A 22,806-nucleotide genomic window follows, 5' to 3' on the forward strand; every position below is an offset into this window, starting at 1 on the left:
TCCCATTGTTTAGATTTCTGTCAGAGGATATAAGAATACTTAATTTCTTTTATCTCTAGGGCTTTCATTATCATTTAAATTTCATTTTACATTAATTGATCAGGGATTAGTAAAGCCATTATGCAGAAATTAGAATAAGACAAGCCAGATGGAATGAATAATTCATGAAGTCCAATTACATTTTATTTCTGGTGTACTTTCAAACTTGCCTCTGACTTCTGTGCTATTTTGATGTGACAATATTCACTGGAAATCAAGAGTGCCATTTTAATTTATTGTATCCCTCTGGAGTGGAAGCATTTGTATGCATTGGGGGTGTGCTAATGCATTCCCCCCAAACACCAATTTCAGGGCTGCTGGAAATACTGGGTAATCTAGAAAATGTGGTTCATCTTCAGTGAAGGTTCAGGGGTTTCTCGGTTGAGCCACACCAGTCCACCTGAGTTCGCGGAGAAACTAGCGTCTTAGAACCCCGAGATTTTTAACCTCCCAGAAGAGCTACAAATCCCCTCAAAACATGTGTTCCCCTTCCACAAGGAAGCCAAGGAAGCATTCAAGTATGAATCTGGCCCCGAGTCGGCCTGGGAGCCGACGTGCAGCTCCAGAAAAAGACCACGAGGTGGCAGGCGTTGCCTTCCGTGCGGAAGGTCCTGGGCGGCCCGGGCCTGCCTGGGCTTCCAGAGCTTTCCCGCAGGTCTGAGCCTCGCAGGCGGACGGCGGTGGGGTCCGGGCACCGCGCGACTCGCAGAGCGTGACCTGGCGAGAATCCCGAGCTAATGGGCAGCCGCGTCCACCTGCACGGAACGGCTCGCCCGCCTGTGTCTGAGACCGCCTCCCGCGCAGGTCCGGGGCCCCAGCCGCTTAAGAGTCCCCGCTTCCCACCCACCCAGCATCCCCCTCTCCCCCCCGGCCCCCAGTATTTATTTATGCCACTGGACAGTTCTAGTCACATTAAAGCTGCGGTTCACCTTTTCGAGGACTTTCATCTCGGGCAGTTTTATGACACTTGGTGAATGTGCAAAGTTTTTAATTAGGCTCGCTAGACAGCCCGAGGCGGCGGCAGCGCCACCGAGTCTTCACGGTCTCTTTGCTTTACAGCACAACAAGCCGCTCTACTCCTTTGAAGACAATGCAGACTATGTGTACGATGTCATGTGGTCCCCCGTGCATCCCGCGCTCTTTGCCTGCGTGGACGGAATGGGGCGCCTGGACCTCTGGAACCTCAACAATGACACCGAGGTGAGCGGCGGCGCAGGCGCCCGGGCGGGAGGGCTGGGAGGAGGGCGCAGCAGCCGGCCTCTCTCCGTCTCCCCCGCTCTGTCCTGCGCGGCCTTGTTTTGGATGACCCTCCAATGGCAGCTGGGCAGCCGACCCCCAGTCTCCACTGCTCTGAAGGGAATTGGCAGATGCACCGGCCAAAAATCATTTCATCTCACTCCATCCCCAACCCCAGGCAGATCCTGGACAATTGACGACCCTTTGCAAAAGAGCAAAACGTTGTGCGTTCCTGCCTCTCCCTCGGGAAAAGGACACACCGGCACATGTCAGAGCGGTGCTGAAATAACCCTGCTGGCAGGCACTTGGAAAAGTCAGCTTTTGTGGACCCTGACTTGAGATTGAGCTTTTTAAAAGGGTTGTCAGTGTTTGCCACTCGCACACTTTCTATTTTAAATCCATAAAAGAGGATTCTGTTGGCTACCTTTAGATCTACCCTCCACTTGATTTTTACAAGGTAAATAATCCTTGCCTAAAATATTGAACTTACAGGCGGACTTTCACAGTACTTTGTAACTCTGAACAGGTCAGGTAAACTCGGTGTTTTAAAAAAAAAAAAAAAAAGTGAGATTTCAACATGTCACATTTAGAGTACTTCACAAGTGAAAAATGGCCCCCTTTTTAAAAAAGGGGGAATTAACAATAAGGAAATATTCATTTTAAAAATTATGCTATATATCTGTGCTTTAAAAATTATGCCATGTGCATTTTCCCTTTTTCTTACACCCTTAAAATTACTAAGGTGCTAATTCAGCTACTTGGGGCTTTTTGTGGTATCTTTTTTTTTTTTTTTTTTAACATGAATATTAAATGTCCTTCAATTTAATAAAATAAAACGGTCTCTTCATCTCTTCCTGGTTTCTGATTCAGGGCGGCTCTCCATAAATAAGAAGGGACAGGTAAGGGGAGCAAGAGAAAGGTCTTTTGAAGTGTTTTGAGCAGGAAGCAACTCAGCCTTTTTAATTAGGAAACCTACAGCTGGAGGATATGAGGAGAAGGCGGCTCCCCTAGTATTTTTTGTGGGAGCAGACAAGGAAATAACCCTCAGGTGTCATTATTGAACCATTGTATCTCACAAAATTACATATACCATGACCACTGCCAAATAGTTATCTTTTGAAAATATTTCAGTTTAAGTCTATGTTTTCTTTTGGCTGTAAGAACTATGTGACAAAGGCAAGAGTTACATAGTGAAGCATCTTTGAAAATGATCAAAAGGCATAAATACGTGCACATCATTTTGGATGTTGAATGTTTATAACATTATTGCTTTTCATAGAAAGATGCAATATTATTCAACATTGTGATGGTTTCCCAAAGTCTTTCAACACTGTTGATTAAAATCGTATTGCTTCTACCTGCTAGAATAAACTCATTGACTTAAAGCAACCAAAAAACACACGTTTTCCAGGTAGGCTTAGGAGACACTGCCTCCCCTCATATCAGAAATGAGATCTGGTAGAAGTGATGTTTCGGTGATACCCCACTGTGATGCCATGGTCTGAGTGTTTTACACACTCCTTCTTAATTCCTATGTAAATAGTATGGCTTCGTTTTTAGCCTACTTTTTAGGCAAAATGAAATCAATGTGTCAACATTGCCAAATGTAATTTTTCCCCTCTCTTGCTCTAGGTGTCAAGGCACAACCACATTAAGCGTTTTATAGTTAAACTTTTTAAAAAAATCATTACAGGGCATGCAAACTGCTTATGAAAACATAATTCTGCTTTCAGAATTAATAGTCAATATATCGAATCTGATTCAAATCCAGTAATGAACTGAACATTTTTTTAAACTCAAATCATTTTTGCCTTTGATCAAGTTGAACAAGATTTCTCAAACAGTTGTCAGATTAGGATTTAGATTCGTGTAAAAAAGAAAGAGAACCTGAATTCCCAGTGTGACTTGTTGTTGAAGTTACTGTACCTTTCGACCACATCATCCCAATTGCTCCTATGCCAGGATAGTTCATATTCACCTACCGCAAGGTCACTGACCTCCCCACTATGCTGTACTTGATGCTGTAGATATCCTTGTATTTGCAATTAAAATGACTGAGTCTTTAAAAAAATGTGAAAATAACTGAGAAACAAAAGGTACAGAAGTTCGACTCAATATATGGATTCTTTTCACTAAAGATTCACCAACTTTTGAAAGGTCATTATGGGTCAAACTAATAAAATGTATTTTATCATTTCCTTTAGCATTTGATAATTTTTAGCACTTATTATATAGCCGGTGATAGTCATTTTTTTATCATTTATGTTTGAAAAGGTATTGTTAAAAGGTTAAAATATTAATTGTCCCAGTTAGCTATACAACTTACTTCTCAATAAATAAAATTCTTTAACGTGCATTAGACACAGTTTAAAGTGTATCAGAAGTCAGGTTGTTTTGAGTGATTAGCTTTTTAACATATTCCTATTAAGGTTCAACATTTTTATTCAATCTTTGAGATTATTCATTGATAAAATCTGATATCGAACAGAGTTAGGTCAAGTGTGATCCTGCACAGTCTCCCTAAGTGATGGGGTTAAAAAGTCTGAAAACTGTAGAGCTGAATCTCTGATTTGTTTTCTGAGGAGTACCCTAATAATAAAGCATATTGACAGAATTATGGCCCATCTAAATTCACATTGTTTTGGCCTTTGAAAGGTTTGGTTAAAAATTCAAGCTCCAGCTTGCACAGCAGGTACCTTCATTGTCGAAATTGTGTATTTAAAAAAAAAAAAAATGAGTTGGGGACTTTTGTTTTACATTTTTGCTCACAACTGACACACAGTGATTTAAGCAGGTAAAAGAATTTTTATTGATTTCGAGATTAAGTTTAAACATAGATTCTTACATATGATGGAGTTTTTATTGCTATTTTAAAGATAGGTATTGGGTCAATAACCTCCCGTAAACAGATGGTTTCAATTCCCCGACTCAGGGAATGCCGAGAGAGAACGAAGCCACGGTCTCCAACCCGAAACGACCTGTGTAGTAGACCCAGGGCTTCAGCAGTGGTGTGAGATGATCTCCAGGGTACTTTCCTCACTGTATCTTTTTTCTTTTGGTTTCAAGATTTACACTTTCCTTTTTTAACGGCCTGTTGTCACTTCCGAGTCAACATTTTTGTAGAAGGCTCAGAGATCTGATCTATCAGTTATAAACCTCAGATATATAAACTTCAAGACTGGAGTTTATACAACTGTTGATAGAAGAGGGGGAGACCCACGAACATCTTTTCCCAATAACAAGGGTTCTTGTATCCAATCCTGCAGGTTCCATTTCAGCACCTCTGGGTCCTTTTAATAAAGAGTGTGCTAGTGATTGCCCACAATGGCAGACTTCAGTGTTGACTGGAGGAGATGGGAGATTTCTTCTACAAAAAGGTGTTGCAGTCTCTCAGGATATCCCCTCGGGGGCAATTCCAAAGTTCTAGAGTGCTTCGTCTACCCTGGTACTGACGGGAAAGGGGGAAAACTGGAAAAAGAAAAGAAAAGAAAAAAGAAAGAGGAAAAGTCAAGCTTTTGAAGTTCTGCCACCTGAATTTTTTCTTCTTCTTCTGATCATCCCCTCTCCGAGGAGGTTTTGAGGGATCAATACATATTTTTTTTTTCCCTGAAGACACACATTAATATGACCTTGGTTCCACCGTAAGCCCCCCTTTCTGCCTTTTACAGTATTTTTAATCTTGGTAAATCCTGAAATCTCTCTCTCCATTGATCCATAAATCATGACCTGATAGAGAAGTATCGTATTTAGCTGCTGTGTTTGTATGTTGGATGTACACCCTGCGTAATCCAGAGAAATATTTGTCACTCGCTGCCCATTGACTGTGGAAAAGACTCTCCTGCTTTTCTTTTCTTTTCTTTTTCTTTCTTTCTTTCTTTTTTTTTTTTTTTTTTTTTTTTTTTTTTGTGTGTTAAAGTGTCTCCTCTCTACCCCTTCATTCAGTGGAGCATATGATTTAAGAACAATGAATCCTTTTTTACCCCTGGGCAAGGGATGCATATTACTTCACGCACATGAAGGCAGCGGTGACTCACCCAGTTAAACGTATCATTGTAAACTTGTATATCTAAATTCTCACTCAGATTCTTTGTTGCTGTTGGCAGGTTCCAACAGCAAGTGTGGCCATTGAGGGGGCTTCTGCCCTGAACCGGGTGCGCTGGGCTCAAGGTGGCAAAGAAGTTGCCGTTGGAGACTCAGAAGGCCGTATTTGGATCTATGACATTGGAGAGGTACACATATTTTTCCTCTGTGGGTTTGGGTGTTTGTGTTGTGCGTGTGTATGTTTTTGGGTTTTTGTTTTTCACTCGTGTGTCTGGCTTAAAGACCTAGTGAAATTACTGACAGGACCTGTGGGCCATGAGAGCCCGCTTGAGTGCGTTAGCAAATCGCAGTTGACTTCAGTGGGGGTTTGGTAAGACTTCCTTAGGGCCTAATTTGGTCTTCTGTCTCCACACACAGGACACTTCAGTTAATGATTCAGGCTCTTTCAGAGGGCTGTCGAATTCCCAGCTATCCTGTGAGGAGGCGTGGCGCTTCCTAACAATTTCATGAGAATGAAATGAATTTGTTGCACTCATCAGGCTAGCATTGGATTCTGAACTTGTTAAACAAACAGAGGTTTTCATGATGTTGGGTTAAAATGTATACCGTCCCTCTTCCGTTAACATGTAGCCAATTAAAGAGGCTGAGGCTATGGCTGGCTTCCGCCACCTGTGTACTGAAGTGGCTGAGGAGAATCAGAATTTGGTACCATTTTTATGATATTCAAAGTTATTATATGGAATATATAGCTCTGGTATATCTTATTACATAGATGAAGTATTCCTAAAGATCGTGGCACCTATCAAAGGGGGAAAAAAATCTGTATTTTTTATTTCAGATAAATCTCTTTAAATTTTTATATTGCTTTTAATATTACATTACCAATTAATTGTACTTAGACATTATCTGTTTATTTTTACTACGTGGGAAAGTGTTGACAAAAACCTTCATCTGCAATGAGGTTAAAGAATTTTTTTTTTTCCTTAAAGACAAAGAAAATATTGAACTTTCAAGCAAAACACAACAAGAGCATTGTGTAATGCTATTCTGGCGTAATATGAATCTAGAATTTGCATTCCAGGGGGGAGAATATACCACATTTGGATGTCGAACACCCTAGACGTAGGCAGTACTCTGTGCCCGCCTGGTGGAGGGGCTTAGCTGATCGCACAGGGAAGGGCCTGCATGGTTTCCTTGGTTGGCATTCTGTAACTGTGGCTGTCCCGTCCCGGATGGTTGGTTCTACACTGGGACCTTTGATGATACGTTGTAGACTGCTGGATGGTGGAGCCGATTGTGTTGAATAGGTGTTGTTGTTGTTGTTGTTGCTCTTAATTCAGCCAGAAAGAGAACCTGAAGGACTTTAGAGAGGGGAGGTTTGCATTTGGGGAGGTACAACCCTAAGCAAAATATAGAAAAATCTCTGCATTTTCCTGCATGTTGTCTAGTTCATGAGACAACCCCTTGATGACTCCTGATGCTACAAGCTGAGTCATCCCGACAGCAACAGACCCGGTTAATATTCATCCCCAGTGGCGAAGGTGCAAATGGTCTTGTGACTTTTGACGTAGTTTGGAGTCTTTGGGCAAGAGAATACCCTCTGCATCGAGAGTATTGCCTGTTTATTTCTACTACATAGGAAAGTGTAATATTCTCTTCAATGATAGGCAACATTTTCTTCAATGATTATTCTTTGTAGTCAATGCACCTTTTTCATCGTCTCCATCAAAATAAACCTAAGCAACAACAAATACTCTTCATCAGTTCATTTACTAAAAAATTAAAAAGCTAGTGAAGAGGAATATTAAAAAAACAAACAAACCCAAGGTTTCTTTTTTCTTTCTCTTTTGTTTAGAACAAGTGTAATTGTGGGAGAGAAACAGATGTGGAGACACACTCAGAAATGAAAGGGCAGAAAATAGATGAAATTTAAACTCTTTTTTCCACCTCCCTTTCGCATTATACATCATGTCCCTTAACTTTCTTACGGTCATATGCAGCCTTCACTGTTTTGTCCAAGAAGGATGAGAAGTAGAATAGTTTAACAATCTGGTTTGTTTCAAGAAAGGCCTTTTGAAAGCCTATATGTTGACCACAGGTATTATGTATATAGTCTATATGTAACATATAAGTTACAACATATGAGAAAACAGGATATGACATAGATGCAGAATTTTCTGTAATAAAGTGATTTTATAGCTTGTGGGCAGAATTACTTGAATATGACTCATATTTTAGGAGGACATATAAGTTGCTTTGGCTGATACGTGGCTGCTAAAACTTCTCCCTGGGTTGCTACCCTCATTCCTAAATTGTAAAGTGTTGTTATACTCGTATTTCTACTATTGTAGTAGCAGGTCAGCCTGGTTTTCAGTTCTGTATTATTGCTCTTACTTTTCTAAGTGATATTACAGACTATAGAAATGTCTGTAGCTATAGGCCAGTCTTGTCTATTGTCTGGAGTCTAGACAGGCTATAGAAAAATCTCTGTGCCACATAATAGGCCAAACAATTTGTAGGGTTGTTTATCCCTACAAATCCACTACCCGGAAGAAAAAGGATATACTATTTTATTGAGAGTAGGTAATATTATATAATCTTCTATCCCTTCCCTGAATGGCCAAAAAATCAGGATAGGCTTATACATTTAACAGTTGTTGGTGGTGTTTTTTTTTTTTTTTTCCATTTCATTTAACAGTTCTTTCTGTATGGTTTTGTCATAAACAAAGCCATCTATGACTCAGAAGAACTCAGAGTTAAGATAATTTTATCTTAACTATAGTTGGTTTCTTCCCCCTACGTACTTTTGTGAGGTATTTACAAATTTAGCTATTTATTTCTGGGGAAAGGTGAAGGGGAGAAGTTCTTTTGTCTTTGCTCCTCTGTATAACCTATTCTAAATCTCTCACGGCGAACTCTGTAGTCTCCATGTACATAACGGGAAGCGGAGCTGAGCAGATGCCTACTTCCGAGAGGTGGTAGCTCACTTCTTGGGCAAGTGCCGCCATTATTGTAATTACTGCTGTCTCGCTCGCCAGCCTAGAACTGACAGAGCATAGCTGTACTTACAAGAGAAGGGCGCCCTCTGAACAGTGCCTCCTCAGCCTTCCAAATCACCTGCAGAAAGCCAGACAGAGTGCCTTCACAGCTAGCTGGCCCCATTTAGAATTTGAGGTCAAATCTAAGGCTGGTGCATGGCTGACGAGAGGGAAGGGGTTTGAGCAGGAAGTGATTTAAAAAGGAGAAAATACAGAGGAAGAGAAAAAAGATGGTATAGGGGATCAAATTGCCAGGAGACTGTGCTACCATTATCTGTATTCAGAATTGGTGCTCTGGTCCCCATTAAAACTGAACCCCTCACCAGGGTCATGCTGGCCTTTGGATGGAAAATCTTGCTTTATGGAACCCTCTAGGAAAGAAGATGAAACAGTTTTAAATAAGCCTTATAATACAATCTGTACAAGAAAGTAAATGGTAGTTTTGAGAGGATACTTTGTTGATCCATTTTCTTTGAGACCTCAGTACACTGAATAGGCATCTGTCTGCGGGAGGAGACCCCACATTCATTTGTCCCTGGTTGATTTGAGGAGGCAGCAGGCTCTCGTCTCCCCAGGGTCCTATTCTAGCAGCGAGGTTGGCTTCATGGTTGTGTCACCTGTGCCATCTCACAGGCCCGGGGAGTAGAGGAGCCCTGAGTTTCCTTTATTGCTTGGCTGTCACTGTCCTGCAGCTGGTAAGAACTTTTTCAACAAGGCACCCCACATTTTCATTTTGCACTGGGCCCTGCAGAATTATGTAGCCAATTTTGCCACAAGAGTATGGCTCTTAATCCCACTCAAGATGCAAATCATAAATGAGAAATGATGGCCTTGACCTAGACCATTGGGAGAAAGGAGCAATCTTTAGAAATGCGGTCCTATGTAGTACATGTTGTGTGATCTTATTACTATTTGTGTCTTGGACCATCTGAAAATGTTGAATGTGTGGGGCGCCTAGGTGGCTCCATCTGTTAAGCACCAGACTCTTGGTTTCGGCTCAGGTCATGAACTCAGGGTCATGAGATCCATCAGGGTCATGAGATCCATCAGGGTCTTGAGATCAACCAGGGTTGTCAGGCTCCACACTGGGCAATGGAGGCTGCCCAAGATTCTCTCTCTCTCCCCTTCTCCCTCTGCCCTTCCTCACCTCTTGCTCTAAAAGAAAAGGAAGAGAGGAAGGGAAGAAGGGGGGTTGGGAGGAAAAAAGGAAGTATGGCAAAAAAAAAAAAAAAAATGTTGAATGGGAATAGCAATGGTGGCAGGTTATAAACATCATGAGGCCCATAGAAATAGAGCTGAAACTGTACAAGATCTTGTTACTCACCTCCCCATACCCTTGCTTTGATCACACTGTTAGTTGAACCAAAGGTGTAAGAGTTTGGGGAAAGATCCCTATGCTGCTTGCTATAGCTGGAGTGGGGAGGGACAGCCTTTCTCTGCCACTCCGTTGGCATACCCTCATCAAGAACTCCCTGGTAAGAGACTTCTGTAACTGTCAGTGGAGATGTCTCCACTCAAGTCCAGGTAGACATGCTTCTTGTGAGACCTGGCGCTCAACCAGGAGAACAGTGCAGAAAGGGACTCTGGTGTCCTTGGTCGTTAACGGTCGTCTGCCTCATCTCCTGTCCCAGCTGAGGCTGCAGCTGCCGCAGGGAGTCCCAGCACAGCACCCCTCACCCCCCGCCAATGATCATGCCCTCTTCTATTATGCACAATTATCCTCCATAACTTTTAAGATGATGGCAGAGAGCAGTGGCCTGAATCCAGATTTACTGATGCAATTTATTAGGAACTTCTGAAGGGGTAAACAGAGGATTGTGTATGAGCTCACTGAAATCACCAGATTGAGTATGTCCATTCCCCCACCCACCCAACCTGCCGCTGCAACCCCTTTTTTCCTTTTTGTTACATTTAAATGGCAAAGGCATGAGTCATATCTTGGGGCCTGTGACTGATGAGGTTAAAATATAAAACAGCAATGTTTCCAGGTAGGCCACATGATGCTTTGTTTATATAGCACACATTTTTGGTTGTTTGATTTCAGCACTGTATCTGGAAAATATAGTGTACACATTTATTTTCACAGGTAGGGGTCTATTTTCTTTGCGAAGCAGGTGCTTAACTCCTATTAGCATAAATGGAAGTTATGTGAATTCAATGAAAGAGAAGACCCCTTTTATTACTTGGCTATAATTTTTATTCTATTTGTGCACTTTCAAAGTTATTAAAATGGACAGTGGTTGCATGAACCATTTACATTTTCTAAGATGTGAAGTTAAAGATGAGCTCAGCTCCTGAATAAGTTTTGAGGCTCTTCTTCTTCACACCGTGGGATGCAGTCTGTTTGCTGTGGGGTTGCACGATCCCATTCAATTAACTGAAACGTGGATAAGATAACAAGTCATAAGTTAACCACAAATATAACCCGAAAACGGTGAGTGGATGCCGCTTCAAAATGCACTCAGAGAGAGCTGTTAATCATTGTTGGATTTTTTTAATGATGTGTGAACACACATATCCTAAAGATTAAAAATAAGAATTACTCACAGCCATGGCTCCTTTACTGAATAGCAGGCTTTTCTATATATACATGGAGCTGATTTTAATAGCACATGGGCCAGTGAGGATAGAATTATTCACGTGTCCCGATGATTGATAGTCAGCCTATCTACCTGTCTGTCTTGCAGATGTGTTTTCTAGAAAGCCCGTTGCTATTGTTAATGCTTCGGTGCTGTCACACAGATGGGCTGTCATAAATATCCCCTAACAACTATGTTTGCTGCTTATCTGAATTAGTTAGAATGCTGTTTGCAGCTCCAGTTTTGAAAGAAGCAGTTTATCCTCCACCTCCTGTTATTTCTTTTTCCATTAACCTCTTCCAGGGAAGATTTTGTTTTCAGTTGTGATAAATACACATAAGTTTCAAATCCCTGATTATATTTCTACAGTAGTCAAATGATAAAATTCCAAAATCATTTTCAGCTTACAGCAGAACTTGGAAAAGAAAATGGCAACTGGAAAGCGAACTGAGGAGACAACTAAAGCCCAGCTCCCTTAGCTCTACTGGTTTGCTTGTCCCATTCGCTGATGGCCTAAGAGAGCATGCGTTCGTCGTTACAGCGTAACCCGCTACTGGGGCCACACTTCCCATCACTTGGTTCACACGACTGGCTGGGGGCTAAAAGAAGAACAGTTATTTAATTACAGATTTCAGTAAATACAGTAAAGTTGGCATCTGTTACTCTATTAAAAGGGTCTTGAAAAATTCTTGAAAAGGAAAAAGGCAGGTGAATATGAGAGATCACAGGTACCTGCTAATAAGGTAAAGCATGATTTAAATGTTCACCTGACTGTACTTTAGAGAGGAAATGAAAAATCAGGATGACAGTTTATTTAGGATCCCAACAGGGAAAAGGGCCTATGGCGATAGACACTTCAGAATGGCGGTCCAGCTATAATGCACAAGGACTCTTGAAGAGTGCCTCCAGCAGCTTCCTAGGCAGCTAGCAGACGGAGAGAAGAAAGAGATTTGATGAGCCATCTCTCCTGCACTTTAAAGAGCAGTTCAATATAGAGGAATCTGATAAACGGTTAGTGCAGGGAGTTCAAAAGAATTTGAGTGACACAAAATAAATACAGTACGTTTCTGGTTTTTAAGTGAATTACACTTAGGCAGTAACCGTTTGCCTTGGTGAACTCCTTCTTGTTTGCAGTAGAACAGGACCTGCATCCGTTTTCCAGGAGAAGTCTGTGCGCTGAGTGTAAGTCATCCCCCTCCACGGGGAAGGGGTGCGCAGAACACAAAATGCAAAGTTACACTGTGATTTGGGGGTTCAAGTGAGAGTCCCTTAATGAGAAAGAACTGGATGTGAAATCACTTCATTTAATTGTTGTGCTTTGGGAAGGCCAGCAGCCCCCGCTGAGGACGACCGCGATAGCACGGCCAAGCTGCGGTGGTCTCCGGAACAGAGAGCGGGGCTGGGCTCAGCTTCCCCAAGTGCAGTTAAAATCACCCCAAGATTCTCGAAGGTCTTTGCAAGTGCTGGCTTTATTCTTCAGTGGATAAACAATATTATTTTCTTTAGCAGATGCCAAACATTTCTTGGAAAAGCCAAGACTTTGGCATAAGTTATTGTGTGGTGCCCAAACATTCAGATACTTAGTTCTGTCGCTAATTATCTAGACATCTGATGACACAAAAACAAAGCACTGGGATTTTCAATGGGACTTTTCAGTTTTTACCTGAATTTTTATTGCCATAGCCACAACACTGTGCAGTGGAGTCAAAAGCACAAAGGCCTATTTGAGCAGATTTGGGGTGCTAATAAATATAATTGCCTAAAATAAGCTACTCTGAAATAATATATTAATCCATTTCCTTGTCATAATAAATTACATGTATTTGAAATTAAATAATTTGGTTAAAATGTAGGATTGTAATTTTAGTATTAACTTGATGTCTTCTAGGAAAAGTGCTTAATTTAAAACAGAAAAAGAAAAACGCTATTAATTCCAATTAACGTTATAATTACTCATCTTATAGTGAATGTAGTAGCAGTGGCTTTCATTTTGGCAATTATATATGTAAAAGACCATAATTAAACTAATTATTATATAAATACTGTGCTTATTCAGGTACATTAGTTTGTAAAAATGAATTTATAGGATTAGTATCTTTTCAAACCACTTTTTTTTCCTGGATTGATAAGAAAATACTTCTGACTTTATGTATTATGGAGAAGTTGATTCAATGAAAAGAAAACCCTAATATCTAATTTTATAAAAACCAAATTAATGCGTGCATAGTAATTTGCAATATTCAATGAAATTCATATATTCCCATTTTGGTGATAAATGGCCTATGAATATAAACCTTCTGAAACAAGTACCAGTTTGTATAATTAATCATCTTTATGATTCTTCTGTGATTTCAAACTGTCATCTTCAATAGCAGTTTGGGATTTTGAAGGAGTCATTAATTATAGTGTTAAATTTTTTTTTTATGGCTGACAAAATTGTGTTTAGTTTTAGAATTTCAAAACTGCTAAATTTTATCTTGAAAAATTACTGCTTAGAACAGTAGCCTCAAATCACAGCTTAGACCAGCTGAGCATGAAACTGCTCCAGTGATCTGTGAGGCCGGATTAACGCTGGCCTGTACGGAAACGGGGGGCTGTTTGTTGGTTACAGGAGTGTGTGTGCTACGGAATCGCGTGTCTGCTTATGCGTGCTGACGTGTAAATATTTATATGCTATATTGGTTGGACTTGCAAAGTGAGGAAGTGAATGAATCATCCTATTCTAATTTCAAAGAAGTTTTGCATGAATTTCGGGGAATGTCAGCTTTCAGAACATCTTCTACATTTTAAAACATGAATTATTTATCATTTAGGAAATATCAGAGCTTAACCTTGTTGAAGAAATTTTGCACTCCCTTTTTAGGATGGCAGATAAAACTCATCAGCGGTCCATTCCTTGAGATCTTCCTTCTCGCAGCCACGCTCAAGTTTCTCAACATTTAGATGAAATATTTTAGTTTTGTCTTAGTATTCAGGACCCATAGGTAAAAAGTGAACATCTTCTAGCCGCCTAAAAACCAGCCACCCTTCTGACTTAGAAAAAAACTGGTTTTGGTTTTTGTTTTGTTTTGTTTTGAGTTTGGCAGCCCTCCTTGGGTTAATCACATTCCTCAGTAAGGTTTTTGTAATGTTTAGACTGCCACGTCCACAGAAACATTTGCAAGGTAGATGCTTACGGAATGTCTGCTTGACCAGGATGACCTGGCCCGGCACAGAAAAGACGCCCCATCCGCATTTGGGGGAATCACTGTCTCACATAGGGAAGCTGAAGGTTAAGGGAATGCTGAATCGTGTGAAGCATTCACAGTGCAGCCTCCAAGCTGGCAACAGATTGATGGGCAGGAAAAATAATCCATTTCACTATATTTGCACAGACAAGGATATACAGAAAATATATGGGGAAAAGAAGGTTCGTCCTTCCCCGTTCCCGATCCCAGTCCCTCACCCTCCTGCGCTTTTCAGAGTGAGCAGTTGGCCACTAGAGTAATGAAAGCCTAACAGTTGATTCAAATCGTTGTCAAACCACTGGAAAAATGCTTCCTTTTCATTGTGCTTTTTTTGGACACTATAGATATGGTAAATCATGAACTACACTATAAAAATACCTCTTTTATGCCCAAACATTCAGTAGGAGGGAATGACATTTCTTTTATTACCTTAGTAAATGTTTTTAAGGTGTTTAGCAATAAGCTTTCTTTTTTTGTCAAAACTGCTTAGATGCAGTGGTTGCTAGGAATTTACTAGAAAACCTATAGTTAATAGTATCAGGAGGGGAAAGGGGATTGGGTTTAGTCAGCTAATAGGACAGAGCAGCCTGAGTAGCAAGCACATCCTTTGTCGTCCCCCTGTCATTTTCCTGATCTTTTCTGTTATGGAAAAAGAGTGGTAATAGAAGTTTACAAAGTTTATTTTCCATTATTGTCCATCAGCCAATATTTTTAGCACTTTTTCCATCTTTTGGGCAGAGGACTAGAAAGGTCCAAATAACAGGAAAAAAAATTACACTTAAGAGATTTCTCAAGAAGAAAGGATGATGAGGCTTTCATACAAATGTGAACAAGATCATCACAGGCCTTAGTAAATTAACTCTTTCTTGTTTAGCTGTGATTCTTCTTTTTCCCTCCATTGTTGTGCTTCCTATAATGCTAAATTTTAACATGAAGAACATTTTTTTCCCTAAGGAATAGTATTTAAAATAAATTATTTCCTTCGATGTTTTCTGGCTTACTGAGAATGATAGAGACCCATCTTTTTACTATTTACTTTTGATTTTATGTCTTACCTTTCTTTCCTTAACTGGGTGGTAATGAATTTTTTTTTTTTTTAAGTGGTATTCTAACAAACATGCTATAAAAGTTAACCACTCATTTAAAGATCCTAGGAAGAGAACTTTGGCAGAGAGATCTGCAGCTTCACGGGTAGATGATAGGTCCCTTAGATAGGATTTTATAATAAAATAGGTTCTTTCTTTCTTAACCAAAAATAGTCGGATCTCATCAGACTACTGTAGGTTTGCGTGCTGCCAAATTTCACAGAAATTTTATCGTACTGACTGGGAAGGGCAGATGCTACAGCGTGGAGACTAATGTGACGTCCACCCTTCCCTCCAGCCTTCCCTAGAAGGGCTCTAAATGCTAAGTTACCACACAGCGTATCTTTTTGTGGTAGAACACTGCAGCGCATTTACCCCTCTGCACACTGCACTCTGGCTTGGAATTTTGGTCCGTGGTTTCATCCATTGTTAGACTCCCCCGTGAGTTAAATACAGTGGGGCCTGTATTTATGCGGAGCGAGTAAGCTTGCTCATTCCAGCGGCTGCTTCAGTGCTTGCTACCTCCCACTTCGCTTCCATCTGTGTGTGTGGCAAAGGGAATTGTCCTAAGAAATACCGGCTTCCTCTCAACACAAATGTGTATTTGTATACCAGTAAGTCCACAATCTCCTGAACTGGGGGGGGGGGGGGGGCATTAAAAAGGGCACTTTTAAAAAACTGTTTAAGGCTTAGAGGGGTTTAGCAGTCATTCTGTGGAAACCCACATTCACTTCCACGGTTTCTGTAAATGCATTAACAACAACAAAAATCAATGCGTATTAAGTGAAAAGGTAATTCGTAAGATATCTTTTTAATAGGAAACTTTAATTCCTAGGCAAATAGGTAAGGTACAGGAGGTGAGTTGTCCTGTATGTGTTCAGCATCCATGGCTAACATAGCGTCCCACACTTTTTCTTAACGACTCGGTTTGATGAAAAGATTTCAAAGATGCTGATGAAATAGACATCCATGGAGTGCTTACTCGGAAATCTGGAGTCTTATTTGCTTGCCACGTTTAATATATTGGAAAAACCAACTGAAATCACCAAATAGTTTTTCAATATTTCCAATAATTTGGAAATTTCCAAATAATTGTCCAAGATTTTTTTTTAATTAACTTACTTTTATATAAACAATGCCTGAGACAGAGTTTTACTGTAAAGAACTCGGCTTTGAGCTGGTAGGAGTCACTGCAGATAAGTCAGCTTTTTAAAATCAGCTGCTAGGTACTATAAACCCTTTAAAATTACTAACAAATGAGGGAGGCTTGACTGTGGACTGTTCAAAATTGTTAGCCATGTGCTTATAAAAAGGGACACATGAATGATATTTGTGTATTTAACCCTGGTTATAAAAAGTCATTTGATTTTTTAACAGCATGTTCAGCGGTTACAAAGCCTTAGGACTTGAGCTAAAAATGTGTACTCCCACTGCAGAAAGGGCCCTACCAAGGAAACACCTCGGGAACTCTGCACTGGCCGTATCTGAGAGATAAATATGCATCAATCTGTTGACATATATGTGTACTCGTGTATTTGTGAAGAACTGTGCTTAAAATTTGATTTTTTTTAATGAGCAATCAAAAGTACTCTGACGGAATTTTTCTTGGGGTCTGAAAGAACCCTTCCCCCATACCCAGCTCATGAAATTTGGCTAGTATTAGAAGTAGGACCACTTAGGAAATTACTTGGGTTTTCAAGAAATCAAATGTAACAAAAATAAAGAATATTTCTAAAAAAAAAAAAAAATGCAGCTCTATATAGGTGAAAAGGAGAAAATGTGAAGAAAGAAAAGAAGCCAAAATAACAAAAATAATGGAGAAGGGAATAAGCATTAAGGAAAAATAAGAAAAAACATCATTTCCATGGGGTTTATAATGGGCCAAGCACTGTGCTTAAAAGCCCATCATATTTTTGGGGGGTGGGGGGGCTTGTTTACTATTTACAGCAGTCCTGGGGATGAGTCTCAAAATTCCTTTCTCACACATGGAGAAATTATGATCAGACATGTTAAAACATCACTTTCATAAGCACACGCAGGAGATAAGTGCAAAGCAGGGACGGGAAACTGCCCTCTGGCCGATCGTGGAGGTGGAGAAAGTCAACCCTGACCCCATTCTCAGAATGCAGTCATTCTGCAATCTCTGCCTCCCTTTAAGTGCATGAGAAGCCCAGGCTGGACGCCAGGCGGTTGGGCCAACTACTTATTTGGGGGAGAGGCTGGGCAGGAGCTAGGGGCCCCCTCCCTTCCATTCAGGCAGGGAGGAAGCAGGTCCATGTGGCCTCGGAAGTAGGAAGGAGGGGACTAAAATCAATTTTCATAAATTTTCCACAACTTTTGTACACTTTTGCTTTTTACTTTTGACCTTTTATCTCCCAGGAATCCTAGAAGATAAAATACAATCTTTAGAATCTTTTAGCAGGTGATTCAAAACACATTACCTGCCAGGCATTCTGGGGCGGTACGCTGCCATTTCCTGAAGCCCGGGGCTCCTCTGTGTGGGGGGAGGGTCATGTGATCCTCAGCAAATCGTTGAGCTACCTGTTCTTCTCTTCCCCACCTGTTAAAAGAGGTCCGTGCCTTGTTCCTTAATGTCCTAATGTGGTAAACATCAGAATTAATTTTTTAAGAAAATAAAAACAGAACCACAAAAATGCTATTGAATTGATAATGTGTGCCACTTACAGAGATCGTTTTTAGGAACATGTTCAATCTGAGTGACACTTTAAAGAAAAAGAACGCATGACTATTCCATGATGAACTCATAGTATTTTCTTCCCTTAGATTACCTTTCTCATCCTCTTCACATCTCTGTTGATAAATGGGTCAGACACCATCATCCCCATTTTACAATTGAGGCAATGAGAGGTTAAGTGCCCAACCATTGCCAGTAACCAGGATGAGAACAGGACTTAAGTCTCCTGTCCAAATCTGAGCTTCATTTTACCTCCTCCTTAGGGCCAAATTGCTACCTCAGAAACTATCTTTGTCCTTCGTTCCCTTGGCTGTAAAAATAGGGTCATATCATATCTATAATAGGTCGTCACTCTTAGAACCACGACTGTATTATCTCAGGAATCAGAGCTCTGAGTGCTCATGGCATAAAAACGATTTATACACTTAGCAAAAATTAGAACTCTTCTAGTGGGGGGGTGAACTGGCTTGTTGGTGCACCTTGTCCACGAAGCAGTGGGAAAATCTGAATCATCCCTGACCTAGGATGTGGACTCTGGCAGATGAATCTGAAGGCAGAAAATGTCTCCAGATCTACTCTGATTCAGTGCAATACTGGACAAGTTTTAGAAGCCCTTCTTTATGGTAGTCCCTTGCTATCACTATGAGCGATTTCCTTCACAATGCTTCTATTTTTTTTTTAATCAATTGAAATTACTCATCACGATTAAAAACTTGTGTGAGTATTTTTCCTATCGTGAAATGGAAATTGCTAGAAAATTATCCTGAACTACTTTGCTCCAGATTTAGCCTTTACTGCCTTGGTAGAAACACAAGGAGATGTTGAGGCCATTGCATGAACGTGCCATTTGCTTCCCTGCTACTTGCCTGACACATAACCCACACCGAGAAGTGTTGCACTTGTCACTATAAGAAGATCGATTTCAGGCTATTCATGTTTGGAATGTAGGTGAAGTTTAAAAAACAACAACAACAACAAACACATCTATGCCTGTATTCACACATTTTGACCCAATAAAACATGATCATTTTTGCTTGTTGTTCACGGTCATCATGTGCCAAAATTATTCAGTGCTGTCCCTTTAATCCCTAGCACAGGGCCAGGCATAGCGTGGGTACCCGGTCCCCACTGACTAAATACATTTGTGTGCTAGTCAGAGGAACACGACAGCAGTCTTATTCTTTAACTGAGGAACATGGACAAAGAATCTTCCTACTTCATGATTAAGGTATTACTGGATTAAAAGTCTCCTAGAGAAAGTCTCCAATAAGTTTATGCTCTTAAGCCTCCTTTGCAGCCAATCAGAGAGAACCAGGTGACAAAAGTCAGGAGTGCCAAGGATGAGAAGGACGGTTCTCTCCAAATGGATGCCACATACAGCCGCAGACACAAAGTGAAAGGAGTGGTCTTCTTGTTTGGTAGGACGCCTGTTTGATCTTACCTACAAGTAATTCAGATGCCAAAAATTATTAGTTTGGGTGTGGAAACTGCCTGTGAATACACATTCGCACATTCAAGCTAAGATTATACTTAAAGTGCTTCCTGATGGTGATACTTAATTCTAAAAGTGGGGCAGTGTGCAGTTCGCCTTCTAAATCTAACATTACAATCACCTTGGGTTATTTTTATAGCCAACTAAAAGAGAAAGTGTAATAGGATGAGGTAGGTAAATTTAAGTTTCTAGAAGCAATTGTGTTTTCATTGTGTTCTTCTCTGGAATGTTTTTTATTGTGGTTTTGTTTGTGAACCAAAGCAAACATTCTAGAGAAGAAAATACTTGGTAGAATTTTTTTTTTTAACTTCTAATATTTCCAACCTCAATGAAACTTTCACAGATCAAAAAGAGGACAAGATATGTTAGAATACTAGGAACTCTTACGACAGGTGCTGGTATTATAGTATTACTATTCCCATCCCCGTGGAAAAGGTAGATCTACTGTAGGGACTTCTTGTTTTTTCATCAGAAAAATTTAAATTTAATAGAATTCATTTTTGAAAAGTTAGCTATAAAACTATAATGTCATAAATGGTACTCAGTTCTGTCTCCAATGATATCCCGGGCACACATTCAAACCTTAATGTTTCTTAATCTTTAGCAGTATCATTTTTTAAAGGTCTTGCCATTCCTACTGCATGAAACTACGTAAAACATATTTACTTGTTTTCTTGTTTGAGTATATAGTTCCTATATGTTGCTATCAATAAAGCATTACTTTATGGCATCATGTTAATTCAGACTTGTGCCTCTTCAACAACAATACAGTGTCAGGTTTAGGGGCCAGACGCCTAGAGCGCTACACTGTATCACATACTGTATAACGTGTTATTAGGAAGGCTTGCTTTTCCCCAATACTTCACATTATGTGAAATTCTGAGGTGCCTTAGTTACAGCTTGATTCTCACCTCATACGAGAAAAAGTTATAATCATGCCATCGTGGTTGGCTTTGCCTCTCCCTAGGCTTTGGTGTTGTGGTTCTTTTTGGAAGGACTTGGGTGAGGAGTTGGAGAAAAAGAAAAAAATAGTGGGCCTATTCTTTCATATAAAGATGATACCAACCCTTTGCTGCTTGTGCTTTTTGTTCGCTTTTTTGTAGCATTGATTTTGGATGCCTCATTTCCCTGGTGCAGTATTTTCTAAAATTGAAGAGAAAAAAGAATAGTGGAACCTAGGAAAAGAGCTCAAAGTAGGGAAAATGGACTGAGCAAAGGGGTAACTGTCATTCAATACTATTGTGAACTTACGTTGTTGCCTAAGGAGAAATTTAGGTTCATTTCAATAACTGGGGAAGTAGTTAACCATTCAGAAACTTATTCATATGACCAAAGCAGAATTCTTACTGGTACTACATTTCTTAAAGTAAGTAGAAGAACTTACTGCCCCACCTGAAGATCATTTCCAGAATTCTATTATTGAAACGTTTAAACCTTAGTGCTCGAAAACTAATGGCAGGATATACGTCAACTGATGGTACCAGCCTCCAAAAAGTTGTCTTAGACATTATCTGAGGATATGATCCCTATAATAAAAATTTAAAGTTCTAATCATTTGGCTCTATATGAAGTGGGTGATTTTTCAGCTGTAAAATTGATCACAAACTTAAGTTTCTTTGCTTCTTTTCAAAAATGTCTATTGAGGTGACTGTTATTAATGTTTATAGAATAGGTGTAACTCTGGGTACCTATCGATGGGCTACCCCATCTTATAGGGCAGTCCTCCAAGAAAATCACTCTACAGTCTAAATCAATTTTATTCTCTATAAAAGCATTCAGAATTCTACTTGGTCCTGCTTCTCATCTTCAAATAATTCTCTTTTCCACTCCAAGCATTTGCATGGTTATCTTTAAGCAATTCATCTTTGGAGGCTATGTAAAGAAACTACTATTCTTTAAATCAGCTAACAAAATTCATACATGTAATTTGTACTGGGTGGGGTTGGTTTTCTCCTCACTGAATTGTGCAGAGAAGAAGACAGTATTTGGGAAATTACAGAATGCCCCCTTTCTGGTGAATCAGTCCACATCCTGGCTAGAGAAGCAGAGCCTGGAACTAGAGAACTCCGGCACTGATACTTGTTAGCTGTGCAAACTCAATAAGATGATTTCGTCTTTCTGTGCCTTGATTTCTTCTTCTGTAAGATGGAGATACTAATATTTCCCTCCGTAGGGTTGCTGTGAGGAATGAGTTAATACATGTAAAGGACTTAGAACAGAAGATCTTGCTGAAAAAGCCAAATCATTATTTCATAGTAAGATTTCTTCGTATATGTACATTTTTGCCATGCATCTTAGTGCATTAGCCACACTTGTGAAAAAGGGGTCAGGGGTCAGGGTAAAGGCAATCCCACAGTTATTTCTCCATCCCGTCAGTGGGGCAGTTTGTATTTGCTGGGTTCGCTCTAACTCTGGTCTTCTTGGGATGACATTTCATTCCTGAAAGTGCTTTAACTGGCTACTGTCAGGGTATGGTTTACGTAAGCTTTTTTAAAGCTTTACAAATGCCACAAGTGATTTTTCTTCTGAGAGGGACACTATCCTCTTACCGTTGGTTGTCCTTCTTCAGGGCTGATGCCGGGAAGAAGACCGGAGAGACGGTTGCCTCAGGAGGAATGGTCAGGCGGGCCTCAAGGCTTCCTGGCCCGTGAGACACTTGCTCACCATTTTCTATTCCCTTGCTTTGCAGCTTGCAGTCCCCCACAATGACGAATGGACCCGCTTTGCCAGGACCCTCGTGGAGATTCGCGCTAACAGAGCTGACAGTGAGGAGGAAGGCACCGTTGAGTTATCTGCCTAGTGGAAGCGAACCACCCTGACCCCAACCCCAACCTTCACCTTCTAGAACTCAGTGCTGCAGCCATCAGTTCCACTCGTATTCCGTGTCCATTCAGTATCAGTGTTGCGAGACATTTTGGGTGTCCTGTTGTGCCGGCTTTGCTCCAAGTACTCCAAATGTATCCCACCCCGCTTTCCACTGACCTGCCATTCACCAGAGCATTTCGGTCTTTATATTTCTGTCTCAAAAAATGGGGGAGGGGGTGTAGGCTTTACAGGTTTAGTTGTTGCCTTTTAACTACTTAGTAGCTGTATTTAATAGCTGGAAACCTCTGGTTAAATTTGTTCTTACATGCACTTCTGGCATAGTCCTATTAAATCCATATGAAGCCAGATATGATTAGGTGCAGATGTGGTGTGCTTCGTGATACGGTACAGGGCCAAAGACTTGAGATGTAGTGTTTTACATAGTGACTCACGTTATGGATGGATTTACTAGAAGAACATTGCTGCTCCTTATTTATTGTGGTGTGCTGCATGGAACATATTTATTTGAAAGCATTAAAATAAACGATCCTAGAGCATGTGCATAATGA

General features: G+C 40.4%; 1 protein-coding gene across 1 annotated transcript in view; it reads left to right on the forward strand.

Annotated features, from left to right (window-relative positions):
- DYNC1I1 (dynein cytoplasmic 1 intermediate chain 1) overlaps positions 1-22,806 on the forward strand; it is a 266,491-nt gene extending 243,685 nt beyond the window's left edge. The window contains 3 exon segments of the mRNA XM_013064191.2: positions 1,099-1,239; positions 5,379-5,504; positions 22,122-22,806. Of these exon segments, the coding sequence (XP_012919645.2) occupies positions 1,099-1,239; positions 5,379-5,504; positions 22,122-22,232 (378 nt within the window). The 3' untranslated portion in view covers positions 22,233-22,806.

Source organism: Mustela putorius, unplaced genomic scaffold (assembly GCF_011764305.1).
Source record: "Mustela putorius furo isolate JIRA1106 unplaced genomic scaffold, ASM1176430v1.1 tig00003845_pilon_pilon_pilon, whole genome shotgun sequence".
NCBI lineage: Eukaryota > Metazoa > Chordata > Mammalia > Carnivora > Mustelidae > Mustela > Mustela putorius.